We start from the raw sequence: 16,038 nt of genomic DNA, 5'->3' as shown, positions 1-16,038 counted from the left end.
AAAGACAAGGTTGAAGATTACGTTGGGATGATACAAGCTAGTGGGGTGCAAGTAATGATGAAGCCCATGACCACCTCTATGTGAAGATAAGGTGTACAAAGATTTTGTTTAGGGGAGGTGGATGGGGACTACCATGCCAGTATTTTAGCCAACATTTTCATGAAGATCCGGCCAGTGGTGTTAGGAAGATACCATGCCATTGGCAAAGGCCCTAGCTGCATGCTCACCCCCCCCTCCCCCCCAAAGGCCAAAAACATGTCTCGGACATGCTCTTTTTTTAGGTAGAAAGCTATATGATTGCCAAAACAACAACAAAATGGGAGCGTACGTACATCCACCTCTTTCTCTCGTCCCCTGCTTTTGAAGGATCCCTTTTTCATTTTTTTTGTTCTCACCTTTTTTGACTCCAGTGATGGAGGTTTCATTGTGTTCCATGTTAATTAAATGCATCACATCACAATAGTTAAGGCTTATTCCAAGGGATAGGAGGGAAGGGGCCCCTCACCCCACCCTTCTTATTTTAATTGATTAAGCGAAACTGGCCATAGCTTTCACATCTATGCATATATATGCCCCTTTTTGTCATTCAAAAAGGTTCAGCTCCATCAAGAAATAAAGCTATTGCATGTGTGGAAAAGTAGAAAATACGGAGAGTGCATTGAATCTTGTAATATATATTTATGCGATTGGGCCTGAATCCATTGTGTGCATACATATCCATTGGTCATTGCTGCGAAGGGGACCAAGGGGTCCTCCCAAGCCAAGCTTCAACTCAAAAGTGACTTATTTGGACCCCTCAAAAGTCAGAAAATTAAAGTTCAAATGTCATTAATCATATAATCCTTTGAATTCCGGTTGATATATATATATAAAATGAAACCCCCACAAGCCATGCACTGGTTAATTTTATAGGAACAAATAATAAGAAAAATACATACATACGTAGCCGAACTATGCGTACAAGGTACCCATGTGGCATTCTTTCTCATTTTACGTACAGAAATTATTTATTCTTCTATATCTAGTAGATAAAATCTGGATGATCATTGATTATCATAAGCCTCGTCGTTGTTTTGTTGTTCTGAACTTTTTAGCATAAGACGAAGACTTGTCAGGGTAGTCAGCACCTCGGCAAAAGTCTCGAGACATAAAAAATATGCAATCTTGCCCTAGATTAATTATCCATCATCAGATGCGTTGGAGGGCTACGATGGACTCCCTTGAAGATAACAATGTTTACATTTTGTAGATAATAATGGATTACTAGCTAAAGATAGAGGCTATGCTGATGGCACGTTGAAGTCCTGATCATGACCATCCTTCTCAGCAACATCATTATGTGGATTAACGGACACAGATGGATTGTAAGAATACCAAGTAGACCAGAAGAGGTAGTTGAGGAAGTTGAGAAAGCTGAGAACTGCTAGCAGCCAATAGAAAAGATCAAGCCTGTCGAGATTGAGATCGTTGTGTCTGAGCCAGCCGCCATTAGAGCTCGAGGAAGTGATCTTATTGACCAGCGATACGAGCACCGAGCTGAGGAAGAACCCGAAAGAGTAGGAGCAATACGTGATGGCCATCAGAAAGGACTGCATCCCCTTCAAGGACTGCTTGTAGAAGAACTCAATGAGTCCAACCGCGGTGAACATCTCGGACAATCCGAAGATTAGGAACTGCGGCGATATCCAAAAGATAGAAATGATTCTTGGGTTTGCAGTGTCGACTGCGGAGTCTCTCCTCTTTCTCTCCATGAGGGCAGCGGAGACCATGGAAAAGGTCACGAAGAAGAGACCAAAACCTATTCGCTGCAAGGGGGAGATCCCGGACTCGTTGCCCGTGATTTTGCGGGCGAAGGGGACAAATAACTTGTCATAGAGAGGGACGGCCAAGATGAGTATGATGTAAGGGATGGATTGGAGGGAAGCAGGAGGGATGTGGAAGGATTTGGTGAGCTGGGTGTTCATGGCGGTTCCTTGTTGGACGGAGAAGGTCTGCAGCTGAGCTAAAATGGTGTTGAAGACGATGGTGCAGGCGAAAATGGGGAGAGCAGAGATGAGGATCTTCACTTGCTCCACTTGGCTCACTGTGCACAGCCTCCATGGGCTTTCATCTTGTTGAGTTTTAATGCAGGCCTTGTCCAAAAACCTGATACATATTACATATATACAGGCATCAAACATATAATATATATATATGCATCGAAAGAGTAGCTTGCATGTGTGCGTGCATGGATTTTGAGAGAAAGTAGTAAGTAGAATACCTGAACTTATCGGTGTGAAGAAGCTGGGCAGCATCTTCAGAAAAGGAAGTGCTGTTGGTCAGCCCATCGATTTGGCTCCCATGAAGCATTTGTGGATCAGATGGGTGCGCTAGTTTTCTCTTTGAAACCGCCGCTACGAAGACCTACAAATTAATGTGGAATCACTATCATCAACCACCCAATCAGATTATATATGCATATATAGTATTATACTATTTCAGAGTGACTCATAACCACAAACAGGTAATTAAAAAGTCAGAACATAAATTAATTAATACAAATAAATTACTACACACACACACATATGTATATATTAAAGTCATGTTACCATTGAAAACACCGTTTCCCATCCCAAGTGTTAATCAAGCAATGAATTGGAAGAAATTATATAGGAGAGTTGTTCCTCTATGTTGTCAATATACCTATTTTTTAGATGTAAAACATGGAATAGGTCTCACACATTAGATATTTAAAGATGATAAATTTGAAAACCACTGTAACATATATTACATCTAAAAAAGCAATCATATGAACACATGGAGAGACAATTTTTGTATAATCCCTCATAAAGTATCTAGAAGAAAATTAACTAAATTAAATGTTTAATTAAAGTTCCAGCTACGTAGCCTGCATAAGTATTAGTTAGTTAAGATTAATTACTTGAACAATAGGAGTGAAGATGGTTCCTCCAGGGCGCTTGTTCCTGTAAAGAAGCAAGCCTGAAACCACAGTGATGAGTCCCATGGCCATGGCAGCGGCTGAGACGCCAAAGCCAACGTCCATGCCCGAATGAGTCTGGACCCAAACCAGTAGGGTTAGGGCAACGAGCTCCCCAAGAGAGAAGGCGAAGTAGGCGAAGTTGAAGTAGGTCGAGAGGATCTTGTACTGCTTGGGATTGTGTTGGTCGAACTGGTCAGCCCCATGAGCTATCATGTTGGGTTTGACGCACCCACTGCCCAACGCCACCAAGTACAGCGCCACATAGAAGATTAATGCCTTCACGCCCTTCGCCTCCTCGCACATCTCCCCGTTATGCGCCGCCATGTTGCACGGCGGTGGCTTTAGCCGTGGGACATGCGCCTGCACTGAAAGTAGTATGAACCCCTGCAGTTATCCCAAAATTGTCAAAGTTAATCTCTGATGATAAGCACGGTTGACAATAACCATTAAATCACACACTACTCTCGTGTCTTTAAAGTATTATGGTTTGTTATTTTGTTTGGACCATTAATTTTTTGACCATCTATAATATATGAAAATGTAAATTGACCTCCCATAATATTTAAAATATTTTCCCAGCCTTTATTATATTAATTCTATTAATTTGGACCATTATTTTTTGAGTATTTATGCAAATACTTAAATTGTCCACAGAGCTCACTTTATTGCCTCCAGTCCCTCTAGTCAACCTATATCATAGGGTCAAAAAATTAATTAGATTTTCTCATAATCACTTGATAGGATTCACATATAATTTGGGGGCACTTAATATTAAGTTGAGGGCTTTAACAAGAGAATTCCACTGGTCCTCCAAGAAGACCTATATTTTTAGAGTAGGGTCCATATGCCATGATCTAAAAAAGATACTTCATTTTTTAGAATTTAAAATTTATTTGACAATTTAGTTGCTATCAAGTTTAGACTTTATTCAACCATAGATGGATTGATATTAATGTTCACGAGTTAACTATCAAATACTCTAACTTTGTTCATAATCATTTTGGCATCCATATTAGAGGCCCATTTGGATTTGAGCTCAGTAATGCATGGGAAATAATCATCTCCCTAGAATAAATCTCAGGCATCCTAATGTGAAGCTTCTTATACAAAAATCTTAAACTCTAACTTGAGATTCTAACTCAACATGAAAATCCCTTATTCCATTTTATGTCGCAGAGGTGATTATTGATTAAAAAAAGTTTAGCTCATTTTGTCGTTGTATGCCATTTTCGTGCGTGTATTATATATATACGCACACAGATGCAGCATGGATGGTCATGATTTATAAAAGGGAAAACACATAGAATAAAATATATGTCAAGTAAATAAAAAAATGGAAATTCCACACTGGACCTATCTGTGACGATTTGATGGGCTGGAATTAATGTAAGATAAAGACAAAAAGTGCAGATTAGAAAATTAAGAGGCTAGGAGCATGTGAAAGAAGATCAAGAAGAGGCAAGGTCCTTTTTTTTTAATTTTATTTTTATTCTTTTATTTTTTCAAAAAAAGCAATTTCCCTCCTGTTAAATTAATTAATTAATTAATTTTTGTTTTTAATTTGGTGATCGATGATGGCGGTGATGATTGAGATGAGGAGTGATTTATTAGTTAATATTTATAGAGAGAGAGATCTATGCAGATGTAGTTAGGACGTACAGAGAGTTCGAGGAAGCCAAAGAGGAGGATGGTCCAGAAACAGCCGAGGTAGGAGTCAGAGAGGAAGCCGCCGAGGAGGGCGAGGATGAAGATTGTGCCCACAAAGTTGGTGACTATGTTGGCGGCGGTGGGGAGTGGGATGTGCATCTCATTTATCACGTACGTTATTAGGTTGTTCCCCACCGCTGCTATTCCCATTATTTCAAATCCTTGAAGCCCTGCACCCCCACACATCCAAACATGCATATGAGATACATATGAGAGAGAGAGAGAGAGAGAGAGAGAGAGCGAGCGAGCTGGGAGTGAAGATCGACTGACCAAGAACAAAGACAGCAGCTCTCATCCCACCATGCTTTGCGGGGTTAGAAGGTCTTCCTCTCCAATCCACTGTACTGCTGCTCTGATCTCCATCAACATGCGACATGGCCTTCATCATTCCTTTCTCATTCCCTTCTCTATTCCCACTCTCCATTGCTGTCTCTCTTTACCCCCCCCCCCCCGGGGCTCTCTCTCTCTCTCTCTCTCTCTCGCTCTCTCTCTCTCTCTCTCTCTAAATATATATATATATATATATATATATGTGTGTGTGTGTGTGTAAAACTACCAATCGGATTTTTTTTTTCCCCCAAAAATAACAAACCAAGAACGCCTTTCACATCCTCCCCGGAGGGTCGGGCGAGAGAGAGAGAGAAGTAAATTGGAAGGCGTGAAAAGGGGTGGGGGACTGCTAGTGTGTTACTGGAATCTGCAATTAAAAGAGGGTCGTCCAGGCTTCTTTATTTATAGCCAGACCACCCCCACCCAATGCGCTGTACACTATTTGAGAATTGAATTGAGACAATTGTTGACTCTCCCCCAACCTCCATCACACACTCTTTCTCTCTGCGCTCCTACGCGCTCTCTCTCTCTCCTGCATTCCACCTTCCTATCCACACATACTACCCATACACGTGAAAAAGTTAGGTTCTGATTAGGGTGGCAAAACAGGTTGATGGAGCGGTTCGAGCAGGTTATAAATAGATAGAAATTTAATGGGTTTATATTGAATTGATCCTTTTATTAACAAGTGACTAATATATAAATCCAGACATGCTCGTTTAATAAACGAGTAACCCTTTTAAAAATATAATTTATTTATTTTAAACTTTTTAAAACATTTAATGACATTTAAAAAAAAAAAAAAAAAACACTTCTACATGTTGAATTTAATTGGGCCATTAGCAACTAAAATAGGGTGGTCCTCTATTTTGAATTAAATGGAGCAATAAACACAATGCATAAAAATAAGGACAATAGAATTTTGTTTTAAATGAGAAATGAAATGAAAAGCATGCACAAATTATTGGACGACTTTATCCAACTTTTAGCAAACAATTCCCAAAATGTCATACCATGTATCACTCAAAAACTTGAGTTTGTGGGGAAGCAAACAAAGATATTGGTACTGAAGTTTGAAGGTGAAGGTGAAGACGCTCTTGAAGGCACTTGAAGTCATCGGGACGTTGGAAGCTTGGAAGTACTTCTGCATCATATTGATGAATCGATCGTTCTCTTTAGCGGATCATCTAGGATCCTTGATGAGAAGGTCTCCCTCAAGCTCAAGCTCACCTCTTCGCAGAGACTTCTCAGTTTCGGCTCGAGGCATGAATCCTCATCCGACGAAGCAATGAAGTGAGAAGTTCAGGTAAAGGGCTAGATCTATCACTGGAAGCTCCTTTTTGTGTAAAAAAAATTGTTGATTGAGTACTCGACGATGGAGACTCACCGATTAGTGAGAATAGGGTTTGGGGGAAATAGAGAACGGAGAATGGAGAATGAGGGTTTCTTTCTAGATGCTGATTCTACTACCTTGTTGTTTGCAAAAAAACAATTGGCCAATTGATACCAATTGTTGTTGTTGAGTGTGCGTAGCGGAATACCTCACATGAACTCTCACGAAACAAACAATGGAACAAGCAAGCAAGCACTCGATGATGAATTATACTAAAAAAGCAATAACTCAACAATGAGATCAATGAAAGCAATAGCCAAAGACACAAGAATTTATGTGGTTCAGCAATTTGTCTACATCCACAAGAGCAATGGCTGTTTTTCACTATCTCAGCGAAACTTACAAAGCTCACCCAACTAGGGTTACATAATATTGATTATATACTAATCTAATGCGTATAAAAGACCTCTAGTATATCTAAAATACTTCTCATTGATCCCTCGAAGGAAATTCCTCCAAAAACTCTCAATCTACTGATCTCCAATTTGAAAATCCATGACATCCGCAATCGTAACTGTCGATGGTTTGAAGCCGAGAAAAATACCCTGCAGCATTGCCTAAAACCATCAATGGTTACACCCACAACATCGACAGTTTGTCCTCAAATTTGCCATCCTGCAAACCTCTCTCTTGTTCAACGCTTCACGATGCTTTCCCAATGCATGCGTTCCTCTAAAATTTGAGCCACATCCCTAACAATGCCCACCTTGGAGAATATTCATCACTTAGGAGAAATCCGAAAGCATAACCCCGTTGCTCCACCCTGGCCAGTAGATTGGGACCGCCTCTCGTCTAACACCTGGACGCTTGAACTTGTTCATGGTAACATGAACTCCATCTAGCTAAACACCTAGCTCTTTGAAAGATCCTTTAAACCATAAAGACACCTTGGCAGCCTCAGCCACTGCCAAGTACTCTGATCCAGTTGTAATTGCTGCAACCTAAGACTGTGTCCTGGACTTCCAATAATTAGGTCTTCCCACAACATACCCCATTGTAAGCCTCTTGTCATCCAAGTCCCCTGTGTAGTATGCATCTAGGAGCCTCACAACTGATGGATCACTCTATTGCCCGCCAATGTACTCCATTGAATTGGCGTAGAAAACCTTTGACACATCTTGAACGTCACCGTCCATCCTTGAGCACTGAGCGGTAGACAATTTACTTTGATTTGCCAACGGTGTATCGGTGACCGGTTTAACATCACCATGCTAAACCTCCCCAACACCTGATCCACAAACCACCCTAAGATAACAATAATCTTTCTATAGTTTTGTCCACATAGTCACCCAGAGATAACCTCAATCTCCCTGCAGTTATGACCATAAAGTCACCCTAAGATAATCCCAATCTCCCTATAACTTTATCCTTATGAATCTCCAACCCAAGAATAATCATGGTAGCACCCAAAACCTTTATGTCAACTTCTTTTCTCAACAGAGTCCCCAACTGATTTACCTTATTCGGAACCGTCCTAGCAATATGCATGTAACTCACATAAAACAACAAAATAATTGCCCATTCGCATCCTATCTCCCTCTCCCCCTATGGAAGCTCCACCAACCCCCGCGTCAGATTCTTATACAGTAACTCCATCTCCTACACCATGGCACATATCCACCTACTCTTCTCTTGGTCGTGCACTGCCTCTTGAAATTAAAGGTAGTAGGGTCCTTCTTGGTAGTAATGGATACATAAGACATCAGATCATAAGATTTATACCTAGGTTATGGCCTGATAGTGCCTTTGAGCCCATTGTGATCCTACTGGTCTCCCGAGCTTAAACTCCCTCCATTATGACCAATGTCATCTCTGCCTTGAGTCTGTAACTCCCCCTCCATCACAATCTCTATTATGCTCTAATTTATACTATGATACTACAAGTCTCTTGAGTTAGAACTCCCTGCACTTCTTCTCTGAGTCTCTAATTCCACCTGCACAACATACTCGTTGCTACTGCAACTTTCTAACACCTATTTCTCTTCATCTACTTGAGTACATTGTCCCGTGACTTTAACACCTAAACCATGTGTAGTGACCCGAAGAATAATATTATTTTAATAATAAAGAGGGAGAAAAATGGAAACAGGAACAGAAGGAGGCAGTAGACTTCGTCGATGAATACAGGGGTTCGTTGATGAGTGCATAAGAAATTCATCGACGAATACAGGGGTTCGTCGATGAGAAAATACCGAGAAGCGGATTTAGGCTACTCTGGATTTCGTTGACGAACACAGGGAGTCATCAACGAATTTACTGAAGGATTCGTCGACGAAGTGACGTGTCTCGTCGACAAATCTGGCCCTATAAATAGTTAAAAATTGAATTTTTATCCATTTTTCACGCCGCTCTCTCTCTCTCTCTACGACCCTCTCTCACTTCTCTCTTCATTTCCAGGCCTATTCCTTATCGGATCAAAGATCTGAAGCTACCACAACGTTCTTGGCGGAGTTCTCTTCAAGTTTGTCAGGACGGATCATCGGTAGAATCAAGTTGGAATTCATCCTAAATTCAGGGTAAGACCTTTTAGTCAGTTTTTGGCTTTCTGGCAGTTATAGGAAATGATGTAGGTGCAAAAATAATGATATTATGTTTTGGGATTTATGATTTTAAGGATGTTATGTAGGTGGCCCTGCGGGTGTTAGGCTAGTGTACCATAGGGGCTTTCCAGTAGTTAAGTGAGGGAAATATGCTATCCTAGGTATTTTTAAAATCTTATACAGTTTATTAAATTATGAAAATTATGTATTAAAGTATGGTGTGGCTTGTGAATATGAATATAGTACAGAGATATGTTTTACGATATTTCAGTATCCTGATTTTACGATATTTCAGCACCATGATTATATGAATATCAGTATTATGTTTATGTAGTTTCAGTGTTACGATTATACAGTTCTCAGTATTACGACGTATGAATTATAATACAGTTTATGCAGCATCATGGTTATTACGATTATTTCAGAATCATGGTAAATCAGATAGTGGAATATAGAGATATATTATATAGTATCAGACCCTGTTGGACTATGCAATTATAGAGCACGGTACCGTTGCCACAAATATTACGTTATGTTATGAGTGCAACCACCTATTTAAATAATACGTGGTAGTAGGTTGATCACCTAGGCCCTTGACGTGGACAGGTTCCCCATTAGATATGGGTTTAGGTGGGCAGATCAGACCGATAGAGTATAGTGATTTATTCCTGGTTGGCCAGCCAGCGTAAATCTCGCCTACGGGCTGCACAATCCTGTCATGAGGGGTTAAATCATGACACCCAGTTATCCACAGGGAACATATTCAGTTACTATTATGTATATACAGGTTTATAGAAACAGGGGACATACCTATGTAAACTAGAATTAGTTTGAATAGTAATCTATAATATTGTTATGTTAAGCAATATGGAAAGGGTGGGGTATTTTATTACCTGTACTGTACTTTTATTTTCAGTTATACATGATTATATGAAACATATTTTTCATGATATAGTAGCTTAATTGCCACACACTAGTAATAGCATATTCCGTCTTACTGAGCGTTGGTTTATCCCAGTATTGAAACATTTTTCAGGTGATCCAGGTAGGCGAGCTGACCAGGCTCGCAGATAGAGGGGTTTCTATAGTGCCTTGTCAGTAGAGAGTAAGTATATTTTGGGAATATTTTTGTATAGCCCTAGCTAGTTAAGGGTATTTTGGGGATACAGTTATATTTGTATATTTTGGAAAACATTTAAGAACTCTGGTATTGTATATAATGTATATGGATATGTTTATTTGATTATGCTTCTCGCTGCTTAGGTTTATGATTGGGTTTTCCCTAGTATGGTATAAGAGCATGTAGATTATCATAGTATATATATAAGGGAAATTAAGCAGGTCGTTACACCATGTCTCCACCAATCACTACCCTATTTGCCATTGGATCACCCAACTTGAGCCCATCTTTCTTATATACCAAAAAGATGTACTGTCTAGATATCACACCAAACCTAGATCCCACCTCACTAGAAATGTGCATTGCTAGACCTTCAAACTCTCTCAAACCAGAGAAGTCTACCGCATAACCTATCCAAACCTATCCTACAACTCTCCCATCTAGTAATATATTTGACGATTGATTAATCGAGAAACCCATTATACTCGCTGACTTTATCAAGAGTGTAATGCCCTAGAAAATGATATGCTTGGAAGTGTTGGAAAAAAATAATAATAAAAAATAAAATAAAAATATTAATTAATTAATTAATTAATATTAAATAGAATTAATTAAATAAATAATATAATAAGATATATATATATATATATATATATATAATCAACCTTTATGAAGAATCAGGAAGGTTGATTTCAATTGAATCCTAAGGAGCAGCCCCCCCCCCCCCGCCTACAACAAAATTTCATTTTCTCTCTCTCAGCATCGCTCACTCTCCATCTCTTTCCTCGTATTCTCTCTCTCTCTCTCTCTCTCTCTCTCTCTCTCTCCTCGATTTCATCTGCCAAACGGGTATCGATCGAAAAACGGAAGATACCCTTGGGTTCCATTATCCGCCACTGACATTTTCACCAAAGTGGATTTGTCGTAAAAGTGACGTAGGAACCACTCCTGGGGTAAGGTAACCTCTCACTCTCTCCTCAAATTTTCCTTAAATCTCCAGCCAAATTGACAATTGGACACCACTATAAGGTCCTAGGTTCAATTCTCATCATGTTAGCCGGAGCATATCTTTGATTTGGGGGTCCTAGGCACCACTCCAAGGCTAAGGTAAGGAGAACAAATTACGTCTATTAATTTAGAAATTCAAACGGTTAAATTATAATATGGGATTATTAAATTGGAGTATTTGATTATAGTAGATTTTTGGGGAATATTTTAGAATTAAGTTAAATTTTAGGGATTTGATTAAATTAAATTTTCGGGAATATTTTGAAATTTGATTGATTGCAGGGATTTTATTTTATTGGTATTTTTAATATGTTAGAAATTAAATTTAAATATAGGAAGCGGATCAAACCCACATTTTTATAATTTAACCAGTTAATGGGAGTGTGTGGGCCTAGGAAATATTAAAATAATTGTAATTCTGGGATGTAGTTGATTGAATTGAGGAAATGTGAATTACAAGGTTTTGAGCTTCGAACGCCGTGAGGCATGGATTTAGGGTTGTTAGCAGGTCTCTCAGTAAGTCAGGTAAGGGGAATAAATTATAACAGTTATTTTGAAAACTACTAGTTGAATTAATACGTGAAAATAAGAATATGATATTTTGCTTAAAATTATTAAGGTACAAATATCATATAAAATTGTGTGGCATATATTTATGATGGAATATGAAATATGAATATATTTTATTGAAAAATGTTGAAATACGTGAAATGAAATTATACTAAAATATGAATACCGCAATGTAAATATTGCAATGTGAATACTGAGTTATGAAAACTGAAATGTGAATACTGAAATGTGAATATTGTGACGTGAATACTGCAATGTGAATAATGGAATGTTAATACTGAATTGTGAAAATGGAAACGTGGAAATAAGAACCATGATGGACTAGAGTATTTTTGAAAGCATGGTACCATTGCTAGTGGGATAATAAGTGCAACCACACGGTCTCGTGGAGAGTGTGGCATGACAGTCGATGGAGCCAGTGAGAAGGGTAGTTTTGCCCCATGGATCCGAACTAGGGATAGGCAGGTCAATCGTACTACAAACAAATTAATGGATTTGTTATTTTGATCTAATCGGGTAGACCAACTGCGGTTTAGATCTAGCCTTCAGGCCACACAACTTTAACCATGGGGGAAAGTATGATGTGAAGATTATCCTCAGGGAAAACATGAGTTATAGACGACACATGGACGGGTTACCGTGGACACTTATGAGTTAGAATGTGAAATGAGAAATGAGAAATGAAAGAGTGTGAGTTTAATTACATATATAATTAGGTGAAGTGAAACTCTTCGCCTAAGGGCTTACAGAGTAAGGTGAGTGCCATCAGTTGTAGTTGCACTCGAACTATTCGGGTAAGGTTACAAACAATATCAGAGCAAAGGGGAGCTACATGTATGGGCGTGTAATCTCCCCTATCCTTGAGAACTTTCACTGATAAATTTGTGTTGCATGTGTATGAATTTGAGAAATGGAATAAAGCTTATAAAAGATTATGTTTTATATCTATATGACTATGAATATGAATTTGTATATTTTTCTCAAATGGTATTATCACTGAAATGAGTATATTATGATATAACGAAAGTCATACTACCACTCACTGTAAATAATTTATTTCGTCTTACTGAGATGTGTCTCATCCAAATATCTAATATTTCAGGAAACTGTGACAAATCAGGTAATAGAGCTCCGTGATAGAGGGGAGTTGGTACCCTGATAGACAGAGTGAGTGTTTTGTTTAGGGATATATCATTCCTAGTGTATATTGTGGGTTTTTGGGGATGGGTATGGTTGTATAAAAATTTGGGTATTTTTATTCTGGATGGTTTGTAAAATTTACTTCCGCTATTAGGAATGCGTGTATATGGTCAACTAATTACCCTGTACCGCACTTCAGGGTCAGGCTATGTTTAAATGGTATCAGAGTTTTTGATGTGGCCGATGTTTGATTAATATTTATTATTTATTGAAGAGGAAAAAAATTGTATGAAAATTGGGGTGTCAAAGTTTGGTATCAGATCTTAGATTGCTAGGTTCTGCAGACTTTAGTAAAAAGTGGAATACAATAACAGAGTATAGGAATGGATTTTGAGAATAAGAGATGGGTAGAATGATATATGAGTGAGTTATTATTAGAGGATGAGATTGGGGAATTTAGGGTTCTATCTTGCGGCTTGGAGGCAAAAGTTCCGTGGTTGTTTCCATGATTTTTCTAGGGTGATGACTTTAAGAAAACCATAATAAACTATCGCCGATTCATGTTTATGAGTGGTGGGATTGAATCTTAAGTGGGAATTGAGGATGTTATAATGAATGGTGATAGAAGAATATTTTATGAGTTATAGTCTGATGAGTGTGTTGGTTGCGTGATAGTAATTGTGTTTTGAGACTAGTTATTCCCTTTGTAAAATCGACCTTGGGAAAAGTAACACGAATGCTGGAGGTGAAGGGGCGGGGCCTTCTAGTATGGGTGGCGTAGACCCTGATGCAGTGCTATGTAGCATCACCCAGCAGGTGATGGCAGAGATGGCCAGGAACTCAGGGGAGCGGAGTTGCACGATTGAGCAGTTCACGCGTATAAAGCCCCCGTCATTTTTCGGAGGGGCCGAGCCATTAGTGGCTGAGAATTGGGTCCAGGATATTAAGGACATGTTGGTAGTGTTCCCTTGTATTGAGGAGCAGAAAGTGTCCTTTACTGCATTCAAGTTAACTGGAGAAGCCAAACGCTGGTGGAGATCAACGAGATTACTAGAGGAGTGGAGACCTGATCCTGTAGCAATGACTTGGAGCCACTTTAGGAAGTTGCTCTTAGAGCGGTGTTTCCCCTCTACTATTAGAAGCGCGAAGGTAGTAGAGTTTTTGCACTTGACGTAGGGGCATATGACGGTATAGTAGTATGCCGCACAATTTATTGACTTGTCCCGCTTTGCTTCTTACTTAGTTTCAGATGAAGAAAAGAAGGCGAGAAATTTTGAGGAGGGCCTGAGTCAGAAATTATATGAGCAGGTTGTAGGCCCTAAACTTTTTCAGAGATAGTTGATAGAGCCACCATGATTGAGAGTGGCCTGCAGAGAGGCACTGCGGAACAGAGTTAGAGGAAGAGGCTCGTGCCTCCGGATTTTTAGGTAGGGTCTAGCTGAGGGCCTTGGAGGAGGTAGGATAGCAGAGGAGGTCGGGGACAGTGGATAGGAGATTGAGCAGTATAGGGTAGAACGATGCCCCCTCTCTTTTCCATGTGCTATAAAAGACACCCAGGAGAATGTCCGGTCAGAGAGATGGTATGTTATTGATTCCGTCAGTTGGGCCACATGGCGAGAGATTGTTGAGCACCACCAGTGAATACGCCTGCTCCTAGACCATACTGAGGAGGTCACCAAGCACCATGAGGCGAACAACAAAGGAATACCGCCCCAACATGAGTCTATGCATTGACACCATGAGATACTGAGGCAGTAGGAGATGTCATGATAGGTACTGTTTCAATACTATCATATAAAGTTACTGCCTTGTTTGATTCAGGGGCGACTCATTCTTTTATCATCTGGGAATTTGTTAAATTTTGTGGGATAGAAACTTAGCAGTTAGACATTAGGTTGTTAGTTTCTACACCGATTTGGGTTGTAGTGTTGTGTAGAAAAGTACTCAAAAATTGTCCAGTCTGTATTCAAGGGAGGTCTTTACCAGCTAATTTGGTGATTCTAAAGATGCATGGGTTCGAGGTGATTTTGGGGATGGATTGGCTAGCTGCTAACTATGCCTGTAGTGACCCAGGAAATTTATAATATTTAAATAATAAAGAGGAAGAAAAGGAAGTTACAAGGGGGCAAAGCAGGTCTTTGTCGATGAGAAAATACCGAGAGGAGGGCTTTGGGTGATTTTGAATTTCATCAACGAGGAGAGAGTTAGTCGACGAACTGTCTTCTTGACCTCGTAGACGAGGTGGCGTGGCTCGTGGACGAAGGCCAATGTATAAGTATGCTAAAACCAGATTTTTTAGTAGAAATTATGTGAGAAACTCCATCTCTCTCTAGATTTTCGTCCCTCTTTCCTTCTCTCTAAGATATCGGGCCGGATTCTAGCCAGTTCGATGATCCAAAGCCACCACAACACTCTTGGGGAAGTTCTATGCATATCTGTTGGAGTAGATCATTGGTGGGGCTACTTCGGAATTCATCCCAGATTCAGGGTAAGGCTTTCTACTTAATATTTGACTTCTTGACAGTTGTAGAAAGCGTAGTATGCATAGAAATACTGAAGTTTAGTTCTTGGAAATATCATTTTTAGGGTGTTGAATGGGGGAACCCTGCGGGTGCAGGACTGTTTATTTTAGGGGTTTCTCAGGAATCAGGTAAGGGGATAAACTAAGCTAGTTATTTTATGAAAATTATAAGTGAAATTTTATAGCATTTGATTTCAAGAAAATATATGTATATAAATATATATATATATATATATATATATATGTGTGTGTGTGTGTGTGTGTGTGTAATATGTTGGGAAATACTGCTGAAAATGATGATATGTTTTGAATATACATAATACCCATTTTTTGTGGCATGAGTAGATTTTTATGATGAATTACTATTTTCTAGGAATATGATTATGCTATGAATATGATTTTTTGGCGTACAGGCCGAGCTATGGATATGATTTGTCGGCGTACGGGTTGAGCTATGGTAAAAATATGAAATGCCGACGTATGGGCTGATGATTTTCGTGATATATATATATGCAAAATGAGGTGATGATTAACTTGGCAATTAGTAGTATGAAATATCCATGTATCATAGTTTAATTATATGCTATATGTTATCAGAACCTAGTTGACTTGGTTTAGGCTAGCACTTGCACGGTACCGATGCTATGTGTTCATGATCATCATGATATTGTGTTAACACTGCTGTATGGAGTAGCGAGAGGTTGGATAGTCGATGTGGTTTTAAGAAGT

At 39.3% G+C, this 16,038-nt stretch overlaps 2 protein-coding genes across 2 annotated transcripts; one reads left to right on the top strand and one right to left on the bottom strand.

The window, feature by feature from the left end:
* Nucleotides 1-887: 887 nt before the first annotated feature.
* On the bottom strand, nucleotides 888-5,388 carry LOC131163324 (protein NRT1/ PTR FAMILY 4.3). Its single transcript, XM_058119895.1, has 5 exons — nucleotides 4,958-5,388; nucleotides 4,640-4,857; nucleotides 2,921-3,364; nucleotides 2,261-2,403; nucleotides 888-2,145 (listed from the first exon to the last, which is right to left on the bottom strand). Exons 1-5 carry the CDS (start codon nucleotides 5,109-5,111, stop codon nucleotides 1,281-1,283), a joined length of 1,824 nt encoding a protein of 607 aa, XP_057975878.1. The 5' UTR covers nucleotides 5,112-5,388; the 3' UTR covers nucleotides 888-1,280.
* Nucleotides 5,389-13,556: 8,168 nt separating this feature from the next.
* LOC131163460 (uncharacterized) lies at nucleotides 13,557-13,964 on the top strand. The gene has a single exon (XM_058120051.1). It carries the CDS (start codon nucleotides 13,557-13,559, stop codon nucleotides 13,962-13,964), a length of 408 nt encoding a protein of 135 aa, XP_057976034.1.
* Nucleotides 13,965-16,038: the final 2,074 nt, after the last annotated feature.

Source organism: Malania oleifera, chromosome 9 (genome assembly GCF_029873635.1).
Source record: "Malania oleifera isolate guangnan ecotype guangnan chromosome 9, ASM2987363v1, whole genome shotgun sequence".
Classification (NCBI taxonomy): domain Eukaryota; kingdom Viridiplantae; phylum Streptophyta; class Magnoliopsida; order Santalales; family Ximeniaceae; genus Malania; species Malania oleifera.
This window is presented reverse-complemented; position numbering and strand designations above follow the sequence as displayed.